The sequence below is a fragment of the Callospermophilus lateralis genome, chromosome 17 (genome assembly GCF_048772815.1).
Source record: "Callospermophilus lateralis isolate mCalLat2 chromosome 17, mCalLat2.hap1, whole genome shotgun sequence".
Classification (NCBI taxonomy): domain Eukaryota; kingdom Metazoa; phylum Chordata; class Mammalia; order Rodentia; family Sciuridae; genus Callospermophilus; species Callospermophilus lateralis.
In genome coordinates this window covers 71,630,164-71,646,051 of record NC_135321.1, presented here as the reverse complement: position 1 = coordinate 71,646,051, position 15,888 = coordinate 71,630,164, and the positions used below count along the sequence as shown (strand labels likewise).

The 15,888-nt window shown below is 38.0% G+C and overlaps 1 protein-coding gene across 1 annotated transcript; it reads right to left on the bottom strand.

Moving 5' to 3' along the window:
* Window positions 1-667: 667 nt before the first annotated feature.
* Window positions 668-15,655, bottom strand: LOC143382713 (uncharacterized). The gene is made up of 5 exons (XM_076836921.2): window positions 15,556-15,655; window positions 15,268-15,353; window positions 9,997-10,123; window positions 9,559-9,750; window positions 668-2,174 (listed from the first exon to the last, which is right to left on the bottom strand). Exons 1-5 carry the CDS (start codon window positions 15,653-15,655, stop codon window positions 1,069-1,071), a joined length of 1,611 nt encoding a protein of 536 aa, XP_076693036.2. The 3' UTR covers window positions 668-1,068.
* Between the last annotated feature and the right edge of the window lie 233 nt (window positions 15,656-15,888).

The following is a 15,888-nucleotide window of genomic DNA, read 5'->3' as shown; positions in this document are numbered from 1 at the left end:
TAGAATTCCACCTGTATTTCACAATGCATAAATATACTATCATAAAACATTAATAGTTTTTAAAACATAGATAAAAGATTTTGATTCATAAAGATTAATAACAGTGCTTACATTTGGAAAGTGTACAGGGATTCAGGATAGGCATGAAACAAGAACTTAGGAATTTCTGATGTTTAAATCTTTTTTCACAAGAATTGTATTTATGTATTATTTGCAATAAAAACTTTCCTAAAAACAGATAAATGTATAAAGATATGTCTAGAAAAATTTTTATTTTTTAAAGGACATTGCTCATGACCTTCCCAACTTGGAGGCAAACAATCAAAGGTATTTGATAAATACAGCATCATAGGGAACCCAGTGAAGCCATTAACAGTTATAGGAGATCTATATACTGACAGGAAAATTTCTTTGGCACAGAAATGGTAGGTAAAAAATGTTATTATAGCATGTAAATATTTCATAAACACATTTCATTGGATCCCACTGACAGTGGATTTTTTGATAGAAATAAAAGATTTTTCCCTTGTGCTTCTTTATATAACATAAAATGATATTTTCATAAAAGGGAAAGTAAGTCCATCTTTTTAAAACAAACATATATAAATCTGTTATATAAAATATCAAATTTATATATTTAAATACTTTGAGTATTTGTAAGGGCAAATAAGGTCCTGAAACACAGGTCAATATTAATATAACGTGTCAATAACAGGAGGCAGTGCAAACATGTGGAATAAAGAAATTAATAAGAATTTGTGGTTAAATTATTGATTTAGACACATCCATACTTTTATAGTAAAATCTGAAATGGTTGCAAAGTTGATTCTGAATAAACTATGGTCTATTTAAGGAGATAAATTCACATAGTTACTTTCAAATAAGAACTTTTCTGATATTTACAATAAGGTTGTAAGTGTGGGATTTGGGAGGCTTAGTAAATTTTGTAGGCCATTGGTAGCTTTTCCTAACAATTACATTATAGGATAGTCTACTATTTTAATTCTCAGGTTTTAAAAAATCTGAACCATCAAAAAATCCTGTATGTATTTTTTTCCAGTCATAGAGTTAATCATCATTATGAATTCTCTGGTGTCGAATAAAGTTCCAACTCCTAGTAAAGGCCTTGCCACAGTTCTTACATTCATAGGGTTTCTCACCTGTATGCATTTTCTTATGTATGGTGAAGTTTGAGTGGTAACTAAAGGTCTTTCCACATTCTTTACATTCATAGGGTCTCTTACCAGTGTGAAATCTCTGATGTTGAGAAAGGTATGAGTTACAACTAAAGGTCTTTCCACATTCCTTGCATTCATAGGGTTTTTCACCAGTGTGAATTCTCTGATGCTGAATGAGGCTTGAGCTCCTAATAAAGGCTTTTCCACATTCTTTGCACTCATAGGGCTTCTCTCCAATGTGAATTCTCTGATGTTGAACAAGTTTTGAGGTCTTATTAAAGGCCTTCCCACATTCCTTACACTCATAAAATTTCTCAGCAGTATGGATTCTCTGATGTTTTGTAAGATAGGACTTCCAACAAAATGCTTTTCCACACTGCTTACATTCATAGGGTTTTTCACCAGTATGTATTCTTTGATGTTGAGAAAAATATGACATCCAACTAAAAGCCTTCCCACATTGTCTACATTCATAAGGTTTCTCACCAGTGTGAATCCTCTGATGCCGCAGAAGATATGGGCCACAACTAAAGGACTGACCACATTCCTTACATTCATAGGGTTTCTCACCAGTGTGAGTTTTCTGATGTCTTGAAAGTGCTGAACTACAACTGAAGGCCTTCCCACAGTCCCTACAGTCATAGGGTTTCTCACCACTGTGAGTTCTCTGGTGTTGAGTAAGTTGTGATCCACGACTAAAAGCCTTCCCACATTCCTTACAGTAATATGGTTTCTCTTCATTTCCAGATCTGTGGTATAGAGTAAGAGATACCTGCTGATCAAAAGCAGGTACATCTTCACTGGTGATTATTACTTTGCTGAAATGTGCTTCTTGATAAGAATATGGTCCCTCAAATTGGTCTTTACATTCCCAAATATCTTGGACACTTGAGCACGGCCTTATAATTCCTTCCGTGAACTCTAATGAGAATGATTTTACATTACTAATTTTTCCCTTTAAAGGTTGATTCTTGGATGCAGACTTCAATGGTTGATCTGAAATGAAATAAAAATAAAACATTTGCTCCTCTCTTAACTTGGGAGAAATAAAACTTCTATGGTTGGAAAGATAAAAACAAAAAAATGTTTTCAAATAAACTAATAGTAAATAGTAAGGCACTACTGACTAGAGCTGTGCCTTTCAACAAATGAACAAAAAAAAAGAATGAATAAATCCATATAGGAAGATGAAAGAAATGAATAAGAGATTGTCAATGATTCTCAAACATTTGTATGACTGAATTATTTGGGAGGATTGATAAAATATATATTGTCCTACATGATCATCCAAATTGAAGGAAAGGCTTGCTTGGTTATATATTTTTATAATACATTACCATACATGTGTATTGTAAAAAGGAGAGGAATATCATACCTATGACATGAATTAAACAAGTAAAACCAGAGGATATTTCTGAGGTGAAAGAACAGAAAGCATGCTAATAAATAATGTATTGGAAATGATCTGAAGTTAGGCTGATAAAAGGTAGAAATCCAGACTGATTATAATCTAAGGGAAACCATCAAATGAGTCATGCAGGAATGGATGGACTTAGGGAAGACTGCCATGGTTGGACTTAAAAATATATGAATTTCTTGAAAATGCTTTTTTTCTTTAAGAATTCCATGAAACATTATTTGTGGAGCAATGGCTACGTTTGTGACAGATAGTGGGAGAAATCTGTAAGTTCAGATAAGTGGGACAAAATAAAATGGGTGATGTGGTATAGTAAGAATATTAAAATTGGGTTGTTTTATATCCCAGCACTAAAATACAAGCTTAAATTTGGAGACAAATCACTGAGTCACTCTGAGATCCTCTGCAGTAAAGGATTAACCTAGCCTGAATAAAGTTTGACTCTTGCCTGCCACTTGGTAGAGAAACTCTAAGGCTTGAATATGTCCTCCCTGACAATATTATATTTACCTAGTGTCATGAGCATGGTATGTCATTAATACAGACCAAACACGTTTGTTTCTTTCCATGTTTTCAGATTTTACTGAAGAATAATAAATTCTCAGGTACACCACTTTTATCAGTGGCAGTTCACTGAAAATTGTGGATCACCTGATAGTCATAAACAGGGCAATCACAATTTCATTTGTTCCAATCTTAATTTCTTTTTCTTTTTTTAGATTTATAGGTTTTTCTTTTATTATTTTTCTTAGTTTAATAGGTGGAGGTGTTATGTCTTGTTTTCCACATTTTTTACTGGTACATTACAGAAGTACATAATGTTGGAATTTGTTGTTACATATTTGTACATGCACCCAATATAACAATATGATTTGGCCAGTATCACTCCCGGCATTTTCCCGCTCCTGCCCTCCCTCTAACCCCCTAGTCCCTTTCCTCTACTGAACTCCCTTTGATTTTTAGGAGATCTATACCACCTTCTTTTCCTTTTTCCTCTTTAGCTTCTGCATATGAGAGAAAACATATGATCCTTGACCTTTTGAGTTTGACTTATTTTGCTCAACATGATGGTTTCTATTTCCACCCATTTTCCTGCAAATGACATAATTTCATTTTATTTATGGCTGAATGGGGTCAGGAAGCCACTCTGTCCTGTCTTGGGATGCTCCTTCTTTTATGGGTCTTGAGTGAGTGGGTAGCATCATTTGGTGGTCTGGCGTGTTTGATAAGCTCATGTTTTGTCTGATGTGAGTTTAATATGCACATGTATCCATGTGCTTCTGATTAATTTTATAAGTTCAGAGGTGGTCATTTTTTGGGGGGCAGGGGTTACTGGGGATTGACCATTGAGCTACATCCCCAGCCCTATTTTGTATTTCATTTAGAGACAAGGTCTCAATGAGTTGCTTAGCACTCACTTTTGCTGAAGCTGGCTTTGAACTTGTGATCCTCCTGCCTCATCCTCCTGAGCTGCTGGGATTATAAGCATGTGCCACTGCACCCAAGTACAGGTGGTTATCCTTACTAGCACAATTTATTTATCAGCTTATGCCTATGGTTATGGCAGGTAGATAGTGGTTATCTATTTGTACAAACAAGGTGTGGAATCATTACGCCTCAGCCCTTAAACACAAAACAGAGCAGCTTATAGCAAACCATTGCTTTACAAAATGGAGTAACAAAGGCTTAGGCACAGCCTGAAAACTTCTATTCTGTGCAGCATGGAATAACTCAGAGCTTAAGTTACATAAAATAGTCTGTTAACATCTAATGAAAACCTTGGACACAAAAGCTTTGGTTGACAGTATTCCATGTGTATTGCCACATATTGTTTCAGAAAAAGTAAAAAGTGCTATCCATGTGATTCCCCTGAAGAAGGACAAATGATAGCTCATACCACATTATTCCTGGACCCTCTCCTATGTTCCCCTTCTTTGCTGATCTGAATCTCTATTCTTCCAGTGTAATAAACCATGAATGTGGTTAAAACAGCTTCAAGCAATCTGATAATACATCTAGTAAACTCCTGAATCTAAGAGTGGGCTTGGTAATCTTAAAAACTACAGCTGGTATCAAAAGGTGGGGTTGCTAAAATGATCCTGGCTCACTGACACATGGTGAAATCATGGCGTGGGACAAGAAAGGTTGAAAGAGCAGTTGACAAAATTTGGATTCTCAGTAACTAGTTAATCCAAAACTGGAATCCTAGTTACTCATGCTCAGCTGGTTATTAGAAGTAAAAAGTTATCAGTGAACTTCAGAAATAACAGACCCACTTCCTGATGAATTGGTTCACTACTTTTTTTTTTTTTGCCCATATACTTTTTAATACTTACACTTTGGTAAAATCGTTTTCAATAGATTACATTAAAATATTTTAGGTGGCAACCCAGCAATTGCACAATCCACTACAAAATTTTAACATCTAAGCAACATAGCTTTGTCTTAGACCTGAAAGCTCTTGAGCTGTCTTATAACTTCTCTGTCAACCAAGCAAGTCTACTTAAGCTTTTAAATTTCAAAATGTTGCTTTTTATAAAAGGCACCTGAGCTTCTCTTAATTTTGATGACATGACATTTACTCTTTATTCTATAACCAGAACCTTTATGGCATAGATGAGATTTTCTACATGCCTTTAAACAATACATTTGGCAGTTCTAACATACACCTGAATAGTAGAGACAATTGTCTTGCACTCTGGGCTGGGGTCACAGGCAGAGCAGCCAAGGCCTTCACATACTTGCTGACCTAAGTGGACTGCTTTTTAAGCAGTAGGACATGCAACCAGACTTCTCTTTTCTCTTGCCTGCAAATGTAGTTCACAGCCCTAACAGCCAAAGGCTGTGTAATTTAATCACAATATTTTAAATGATATTGTGTTCTTAGATGGCTCCCTAGATACATTAAGAAAAGCAAATTAAAATGAAATAAGTGAACTACAAAATAAATGCCTCTGTTATTGTGATCTGGAATCTGGGCTGAGCTTGCATTTCATCTATTCTGAGCTACAGCCACAGGGATGCTACCAAAGGAAAAAATTATGCTGAAACAGTTATGGAAATTAGAGTAAGCTGCAAGAGAATGGAGAAAGACAGAAATATAAAGGGGAGATTCAAGAGACTCATTAAACAGGGTAGAAATCTTTGAAGGTTTTTTTTTGTTGTTGTTTTTGTTGTTGTGTGTGTGTGTGTGTGTGTGTGTGTGTATGTGTATGTGTATGTGCGCGCGCATAGGGATGGAACCCAGGGCCTTATGCATGTTAAGCAAGTGCTCTACCACTGAGTTACACCCACACTCATCTTTAAATAGTTTAAGAAATGGGATGAATAAGGTGGACATTGATAAAAGCAAACAAATGTCTCAGTACAATACTACAGGAAGGAAGGTGGATCAGTAGGAGTCTGTGTTCGTCCTTCAACACTGATGGGTGGTAAACAAAACTTGAGCTATTTATTATTCAAGAAGAACTTAAAATGCTGCAAGGCACAATCATTGTGTGATGCATACATATATCAAATTATGGTGTGATCAGACTCAACAGGGTAAAGATTGATGAAAGAGTCAGGGTCCCTCAGCCCAACCCCCAGCTAGGAATACAAAGGCTTTATGTACTCATAATGCACAAACACAAATTAACCAAGAGGTGAGGAAGAAACTTTCTGGGACTCCTTGACATGGAAACACAAAACAGAATGATTCAAACTTCCACTAGAGAAGCCCTATTGGGGGACAGAGTTAGAGTGTAAGGATATGGGAGCCACTGGTGGAACTGCTGAAACATGGATAAGAATTGGAATGAACAGACTTTACATTTTCTTTACCTAAATATATTAAATGACTAGACATTATATCTGACTGGGAATGCACTACCTAGTATTGTGAAACTATAAATTCAATATTTAAACACTACGGATTGCATATGATAAATGGGAACCAATAGAACTGTCCAAGTTCATACAGGTTGATTTGACAGGATAGAATACTTTGTGACAAAAAGTGATTACCAGTTTAATGACTTTGTTAGAAGCTGGGAAGTTCTCTAACCCCTCTGTGTGGAACATAGATGGGCCTATTATAAAAGCCAATGAATACCACCTTGCAGCAACTAATTGGATTTTAGATGAGATTTCCATATCTTGTAGTACAGTATATACCAACTGAGAAACACTAGCTTCCATAATTGAAACTGCCCATGTGATTAAAGATCATAAAAATCATGAAACCTGAGATGCTCACACAGTCTTTGAGCAATTTGATTATGTCTTACAGTCTTTAAATATGTGTGCTTCTTATATTTGAAGTTCTTTGAAGCTTGTGTATCCGTTTTGTCAAATTTTTGGTCATTCTTATATTTTCTCTGCTGCCAGTTCTCTTTGGAGTATACTCCAAACACTTGTATATTAGGTTGCCTAAGTTATTCCAAAAGTCACATCCACTCATTCCTCTTTTGCATTTCAGTTGCTGCTTTCCAGTTCACTAACCTTTTCTGAACATGAAATATTGAATCCACTGTACAACCCAATGCAGGCTTTTTAGTTTTCTACTCTAGAAACAATATGGGTGCTTAAAAGGATGTTCTACGTCTGGCTCAACTTTTTAACACTTGGAATATAGTTATAACTTTAAAAATGTCTTCTAATATTTACCATTTCTTGGTTGGTTTTAACAAAAATTGTCCTCATTATGGATCCTTTTTCTATCTTGGCATGCACAATAATCTTGTATTGAACATGAGGCATTGTGAATTGTCTTGTTGAGTACTAGATTTTGTATTCCTTTAAATAAGCTTTGAGATCATTAAATTACTTGAAAGTTGTCATCTGATCCTTTTAGATCTTTCTTTTAGGAACTGTTAGGAAGATCCAGAGTAGTTCCATGGCCTGACAGTTGAGGTAAGACACTGTGGAGCAGTCTCATCAATGTGCATGAAGAGTTGTAAGGCTTTTCAGTCTGTCTGGATAGTGGGAGCAGGTATTTTCCTGGCTGTGTGAGTGCTGGGCATAGGTCCTTCTAGTCGTTCCAAATGGTTCTGGAAGCCTCAGGTAATTCCCCATCTGCTTACCAGTAATCTGTTGAACTCTCAAAGGAGCCCTTCTGCAGATCTTTAGTCTTCCCTCACTCTGCAGCTCATCCTTTTGTGCTCCTCTGAACATGTGCTGCCTTGATCACCCTGGACTCAGCTCCGTCTTCTCTACTCATGGAATTTGTTGGGCTCTTCCGACTTCTCTGAGCTGCATCCTAAGACTCACTCTCTCAACAAAGCAAGATGGGGCAATCACAGGGCCTTATTGGTTTCCTGTCTGTCGAGAATCACTGTCTTTATTGCTTGGAATCCAGACATGTTCCTGAAAAACTACTGTTGCATGTACTTTAAAATTTTGAGATGCAAGAGAATAAAACAAGTTCTTATTGCTCTGTTGGCAGGTAGTCTCTCCAGTCTCTTGCCATTATATGGAGGGCTTCCCCTAAATCTATTAACTTATTACACATATGTAGAAGAGTTGTTCTAACCTTCTGTCTGCTAATTCCATCTGTCACTTCTGTTGACTATTTATGCTATTTTCCAACATCTAGTGTTTTATATTTGAATGCTAGAAATCGAGAATGTTATATTGTCAAATGTTTAACTTTGCTAATTTTTTTTAGTTGTAGATGGACACAGTATCTTATTTATTTTTATGTGGTGTTGAGGAGCGAACCTAGTGCCTCACACATGCTAGTGCCTCACACATGCGAGGCAAGCACTGTACCACTCACTGAGCTACAACGCCAGCCCAATTTTGCTAATTTTTATTAAAGACTTTGTATTCTGTTCTAGTAGACAGGTGATTTAAGGATGTTTGATCCTTTCATGGATTTTATTAAGCTCTATTAGGGTAGGGTTAGGATAGATTTTTCTACAGAATACTTTAATTCTATACTAGGGAGTGAACATTTTGGCATCTTTATTGAGTCTCGGGTATTCAGGGAGCCCTCTACATTGGCTAGTCAAAATTCAGACTGTCTCATTTCTATGCTATCTTCTGGAACTGTTCAGATTACAGTTTGCTGCCATTCTTTGGCTGGCCTTGATGTGGCTTAATTCTATGTATGTTTGCTTTAGTTCTCAGCAACAGTTTCATAGGAATCACTATATGGACTTCTGGAGTTCTTAGAGTATTTTTTCTCTGGTTTTCTCGTAGTCCATTTTATTTTTTAATCATTTAAAACATTCTTTTTTTGAGATAGAGTTTAGCTATGTTGCTCAGATTGGCTTCAAACCTGTGGTCCCCTGTCTCAGCCTTCCATGTAGCTGGGATTAGGCACACCTCAGAATCCATGTTAAAGTCTTTACCCACACCTTTTGCTCATTCAACCTACTTGAGGTAAGAAATTCTTCCATCATAACAGCAACCATAGAAGGGCTATTTATTTATACGCTAGATATTTTACATTTCTTATTATGTAATCACAGAATGAGTTAACTTTTTCCTTTTTGCACAAAAGGAATAGGGCTGTACATTCAGGAGGTCTGCAAGACCTTAAGATAAGTGATTCACTAGAATGACTCAGGACTCACAACAGTTACATTCATGGATTCAGTTTATTACAGAGAAATTATACAGATTAAACTCAACACACACACACACACACAGAAGGGTCCAGGAGAGTTCCAGGCATGAACTTCCAGGGCTACTGGCACCAATCAATGTAGAACTATCTTACTATGTCTGAGGCCTTTCTTCTGGAATCTGCCCCATAGCAATCAAGAGCTAAGAAGCACTTGAGGTGATTCTAAATTTGGTCCTAGGAGAAAAGGCGCTATCTACTGGTGACTTGGAGGAGTACCTTTTTGTATTCCTCCAGTAGCTAAGAAAATACTTAAATACAAATGTAGATGCAATAATTTTCAAGGGAGTAAAAGAAGACTGGTTGGTTAAAAAAGTAAGAGTGATCCATAGATCAAGGTCTACAAGGCTCACCTTCCAGACTCAAAGGTGTTCCCTCCTCATAGATAGCTGGATTACCACCTGTACTGCTCTTCTTCAACACTCTTCTTGATTTCTGCCACTTATGTAAGGACTGGCTTTCTTTAGTTGGCACTGGACCACCTGTCCAGGGCTCATGCCCTTGCTCCAATAAGGTGATCACAGCTGGTTTAGAAATAGAAAGTCCTGTTTACAGGAAAAAAAATCAGTTATGCTGGGATGTCCCAGAATTCATTTCTAGTCATTTGTTAAAGAAATAAGTGAAATTATAGGAAGGGACACAGAAAACCAGAAAAATTTCCACTCCACAAAGTTCAAACTCTGAGTGGAAAGCACAAATTCAGAGTTATTTCAAAGGCAGCTAAATAATTCACAATGTAGAAAGCAGACATTCCTAACAGATCTTGAAATCTGTGGGGCAGATAGCCTTACCCACTGACACCAGGTTGCTGTAGTTCTCCAGCATCACATCTCTGTATAAAACTCTTTGCACAGAGTTCAGGTATTCCCACTCCTCACGGGAGAAGTCTACAGTCACATCACTGAACACCACCACCCCCTGAAACGGCAAACATGAAGAGGCAGAAGGCAACGGTGTGCACAGAGAAGTAAGACAAGCAGAATGAAATGGGGAACTATTATGTGACAAAAATCTGGAGATGGGGAAATCTAAGGAAATGAGTGACTGAAGCAGGTTTTCAGGTCCTCAAATGTTCCATTTCTCCAAGCAATTTTTTACAAATGGGTATTTTCACAATCCAGACATGTCTCAGTATGTGCAAAATCAAACTATGGAATCTCATATAACAAAAAAAAGTAGCATATGTGCAGGCAACCCAACACAATTCATGGCAAAATAAGTCCTAATAAGTATTTATTTTCCCTTCTCTCTCGATGCCTTAGAAAGGGGCAAAATAAGTCCTAATAAGTATTTATTTTCCCTTCTCTCTCGATGCCTTAGAAAGGACAAATTCTGAGATTCTTTACAAAATTACATCAAAAATAAAGTTTTTATAATACCTGGTACAGGGGCTGGGGTTGTGGCTCGGTGGTAAAGCACTCGCCTAGCAAGTGCAAGGCCCTGGGTTCGATCCTCAGCACCACATATAAATAAAGGTATCATGTGCAACTACATCTAAATAAATAAATAAATATTAAAAAAATAATACCTGGTATAAAAACAAAAACCTAAAACCCCCAGGGAGAAAAACAGGTTCAATAATAGATGCAGAGGTGGCATGGCAAGGGGCTTCCTAAGAGACTCCTATAGAAAGGCAGACAGAGGAGCAACTCTTCTAATATCCCATGCCCAAACCATCAACCTTGTGAGCATGTTGAATAAAGACATTTCTATATATGTACAGACTAAATGATATGTACCCCCTTCTTGGAGAGCTGTTGGAATACTAGTTCCATCATCACAAAGAGGTGAACCAAGAACGAGAAGACAAAGGATCTTCCATTCCCCAAAGAGGAAGTGTCACTGGGGTTACTGAATCAAAGACCTAGTATAATATGTAAAAGTGAATCTCAGATTAAAATCCTGAAATAGCCAAATGTCAGTTAGTCAAACCACTTTGGGTCATCCCAAAAGGCTTTAAAAGGCACGTTTTAGAAGAAAAGCAAAAGAATTAATGTATGTGTCCATGAGGAAAATGTCATTAATAGGCATATGACAGTATTGATGTATTACTAGAAAAACTGACACACATGATGGGTTTCTTTTAAAAACATGGCAATAAACTCCAGGTACTGTGATAAGATGTGTCATGTCCTTTCTGAGGTAAAGATAAACTGTGACTTAGTGGCTGCTGAAATAGGCACCAATCAGAATTTATTGGACAAATCTGTGATACTGAAATATTTACCAGTCACTGCCTGAATGGAGTAAGTAATTTTTATAATATTGGGTCTGGGGGCTTAAATGGATGGGACCACAGCATTAGGTTTGTAGGATCCACCATGAGGCACCATTTCTACTTTACAAGATTAATAAGAAGTCAAATTATACAGTTAAAGGGCAGAGTACTGGAGGTAAACACCTCTCCTCCAAATAGGTCTTAGATATTAGGCCTCAATCTTTAAAAGCCCTATTTTAATTTATATCAGGTCACTGTGATAGGCAGAGAATAATGGCCCCTTAAAGACATCCATTCCCTAGTCCCTGGAAACTATGAAAATGTTACTTAGTAAAGGGACTTTTCCAGACGTGATAAAATTAAGGCTGTTGGGATGGAGATTATGTGGGTTATATGGGTGGGCACAATGTGATTGTTAGGCCTTTTAGTCAAGAGAAAGAAAGAATGGTCAGAGTCAGGGGAAGACTTCAAGATGCTATGCTGCTGGCCAGGAGGACGGAGGATGAGGCAGTAAGCCAAGGAATAGGAGCGGCCTCTAGAAGATGGTAAAGGCAAGGAGACAGACCCTCCCATACAGCCTCCAGAGGGCATGACTGTGGATACACTGAAAGTCACATGGGAATTCTGATCTCCACAAGTAGAAGATAAAAAACTTTGTCTTTTAAGCCAATGTTTGTAGTAATTACAGAAATAATCAGAAACAAATATAACCACATTAACTATTTTACCTGGAGGTAAAGGTCCACAGGATGCCATTTTGCTAAGACTAATAATGTAAATGCCAGACTTGATTTTAATTTACAGCTTACTGGGTTGGAGCACTCATGCCTGTTATGGTATGTTTTGGGGCAATGGGTGCTAAGACTGTGAGGAATTTATAAAATAAATACATCTATGGTTAAGTGAGGCATGCCTGTTTGTTTTCTATTTTGTATTTAGTGACTCCCTTACAATTATAGGGAGTACCTTGTTTAATTTTGAAGCAATTCCAAGTATGACTATAGTTTGAGCTCCAATATTGATTTTCAGTCACACAGATTTGCCAATTTTCTCTGTGCATTGTGATAAATATTAAAAGTTAACTTTGTTGTGAAAGTGCAAAAGCTACATATTTTCATCTTTTTTGTTGTATAAATTCTTTTAGTGTGCTTAGTTTCCACTGGGCTTCTGTTTGTGAACTTCTGTTTTAGTTCTCTACTTTCTCTCCCCATATCCAGGTTTAGTTCATACATCTATCATTTAAAAAAAATTATTGTCCCCTCCCCTTTGGCTACTGGACATATATTCTAGGGGAGAGGGGCTTTACTCTGATTGCTTCATTAATTTCTTCTTCCATAATCTCAAATCAGAAGCTGTGATAATGTGTTAATTCAACCTCTGTGACAGTGGTTGAATTAACCACTTGGCTGTGCCACAGTACCATGAGTAAGGTTTCCCCCATAACCCAAACAGAATCCCTGGAAGGTTTTTTTTGGGGAGGGATGCTCTACCACTGAGCTATATCTCAGCCCTTTTCTTAATTTTTTTAGATAGGATCTCACCAAGTTGCCCAGGCTGTCTTTGATTTGTGATTCTCCTGCCTTAGCCTCCCCAGTTGCTGAGATTGCAGGCCTTGCTACTGTGCCTGGCTGCAGGATTTTTAAATAGAAATTGACACACTGATTCTAAAATGTATAAGATTGATCAAATGAAACATTGTTCAAAATATTAACAGTAGTTGCTTACAGACTGGGATTTTAACAACCTTTGTTAGTTTGTATATTTTCCAATCTCTAAAAAGATGCTTACAATAACCAAAGAATGGAAATCCAAATGACTGCCAACATCAGAACTGGACAGCCCATACCTGCTGAACCCTCACCTAGCATGGTGAGGCCCTGGGTTCAATCTCTAGCGCTGCAAACAAAAAACAAACAAACAAAATGAACAGAGCATGATATTTTCAAATAATAGCACACAGCAAGGAAGATATGTGGATTTCAAATAAATACAGCAACACGAATGATGCTGAAACAAAATATAGAGATAAAGGAACCAGACACAAAAGGGCATACACTACTTGATTCTATTTATATGAAGTTCAGAAACCAATTTAATGGTAGAAGTCAGAACAAGTTACCCTTGGGGGGGGGGCAGGGAAAAGTGGTGGGAAAGTAGAAGTAGAAATGAAATTTGGTAATTTTCCCTTTTTTTTTTTAATTTTAAAATTTGTTCCAATTAGTAATACATGACAGCTGAATTATTTTAACAAACTGTACACAAACGGAGCACGACTTTTCATTCCTCTGGCTGTGATGCAGTCACATCTGTAGTATAATCATACATGTAAAGAGGGTAATAATATCTGTCTCATTGCACCATGCAGTAATTTTCTCTTTCTTGATCTGAGTGATGTTACCAGGAATCAGGTTAGTGAAAATTCACCACACATTTATATATTTGCACTTTTTTTCTCCTTTTGTTAGTATTCAATAAAAACTTAAAGGAAACCAAGATGAAGGAATAATAATAAATACTGATGTAGAAACAAGGAATTAAGAGTCAAGGAAACTCTTTACTGCTGGGAAAGCTGCAAAGTGGCACAACTATTTGAAGTACTTGGCAATTAAAAAAAAAAAGCTGAAATAGGCAGGCATATTCTATTACCCAGCAATTCCATCCCAAATGTATAATCCTAGAGAAATGTGAATTCCTGTTCATTGTTAGTTATGTGCAAAAAATGTTCTAGCAGCATTATATGGAATAGACCAAAATTAGGAGGGGGGGGCAAGTAATCATCAACAATGTAAAGGTCATATAAATTAACTGATTTCATGTAAGGGTATGCTATTCAACAAAATGAAAAAAAAAAAAACCAGATTTAATTATAGTGTTTAAAATAGCATAATATGAAAGGATAAACAGTTACATAAAGTTAACAAAAAAGAATAAATGGTATCATTTACTGAGGCAAATCATAAAGTTAACAGAAAGTAAAAATGCATGTTATCATTTATTGATGCAAACTTGGTAGGTAAAACTATAATGAAAAAACTGATTATCATAAAACGTGTCAGAGGGAAGAAGGGTTTTGATTGGGGTTGTTACTGAAGTGTTTGCAGTCTTCTGCATTGCCAGGGCCAATGGTTACCAGAGTGTGCTCTGTATTTTTTTTTTATTTTTTATTTTATTTATTTATTTATTTTTTGATTTTTATGTGGTGCTGAGGATCGAACCCAGGGGCTCAGGAGTGCAAGAGGTGCTCTACCACTGAGCTACAGTCCCAGCCCTACTCTGTATTTCTTAGTAAATTCTCCATATGTTTTATAATGAAAGCAAAAAAAAAAAAAAAAAAAAAAAATCATTGCACAAAGAAATATTATGTGACTATGAAAATGTTAATGTCATTAAGTATTTAAAGACAAAGTTACAATGTAAATTTAAACAATACTGTTGATTATAAAATCGTAAAAATAGTATACACACTAGAATGAAATAAAACTACATCAAAATATTAATAGTGATCATTTGGAGACTGGAATTTTAACATTCTTCTTTGTTATGTTGTGTATTTTCCAAATTCTCGAAAAAGACAATATAATTTTATAATAAAAAACAATACATTGAAAAGACGAGAGGCTAAATCCCAAACACTGGTCAAATTGTGGTGGAACGCTGGGGTCGGGTGGGATGGCCTGGGCCTTCACCCTCCCGAACATCGTTCTTAACAGTAAACACTAGAGATCGGGTCACTCGCTCCCACTTAACTCCAGGGTAAATCGGGCAAGACTTTTAAGCAAGCAAGCAAACCAAAACAGAAAAATCGACAGCTACTAATAAAGAAAGCCAGAAAAGGCCAAGCTACCTGGTAGGTGGCAGCCATTATTCCTCCTCGGCGCCGCGCGGAGCGGAACCCGAACGGAGAAAGAATCCCTGAGACGTCAGGTTTTTCTTGGGAGTCCAAACCCACCAGATCGGAAATCACCTCAGCTCCAGCACCCACCCCGACGCCCAAGGCTCCCACAGGGTCGCACGGTGCGACCTGCCCGCCAACGCCAGCGTCGCACGCCACGGGAGTCCAGAAGTCACGGCGAGGGCAGGCCCCGCTCCAGGCCCCCGCTCCAGGCCCCGCCCCGCCTCCACGCACACCCACCACGCCGCGCAGCCCCGCCCCACTGCACGCCCACTCCACGCCCCACCTCACGGCTACTGCGGCTCTGCACACCCGCGTCCCCGTCTAAGCCCCGCCCCATGCACGCCCACGTGCTCGCCTTCGCTTCGCCCCGCCCCGCCCCGCCCCGCCCCTCGCAGAGCTAGCGCTCCCTGCACTGGCCCGGCCCCGTCAGTTAGCAGTGCAGACCCCCAGCGCCAGTCTCGCTGAGGGGAACCCTGGGCCCTGCTTTCAGCTCTGCCAGGTCTGGTCAGCGCCCGGCACCTGGAGGGAAACAGTGCAGGGCGGGGCCCGGGCTCCTAACCCACGCCGCCC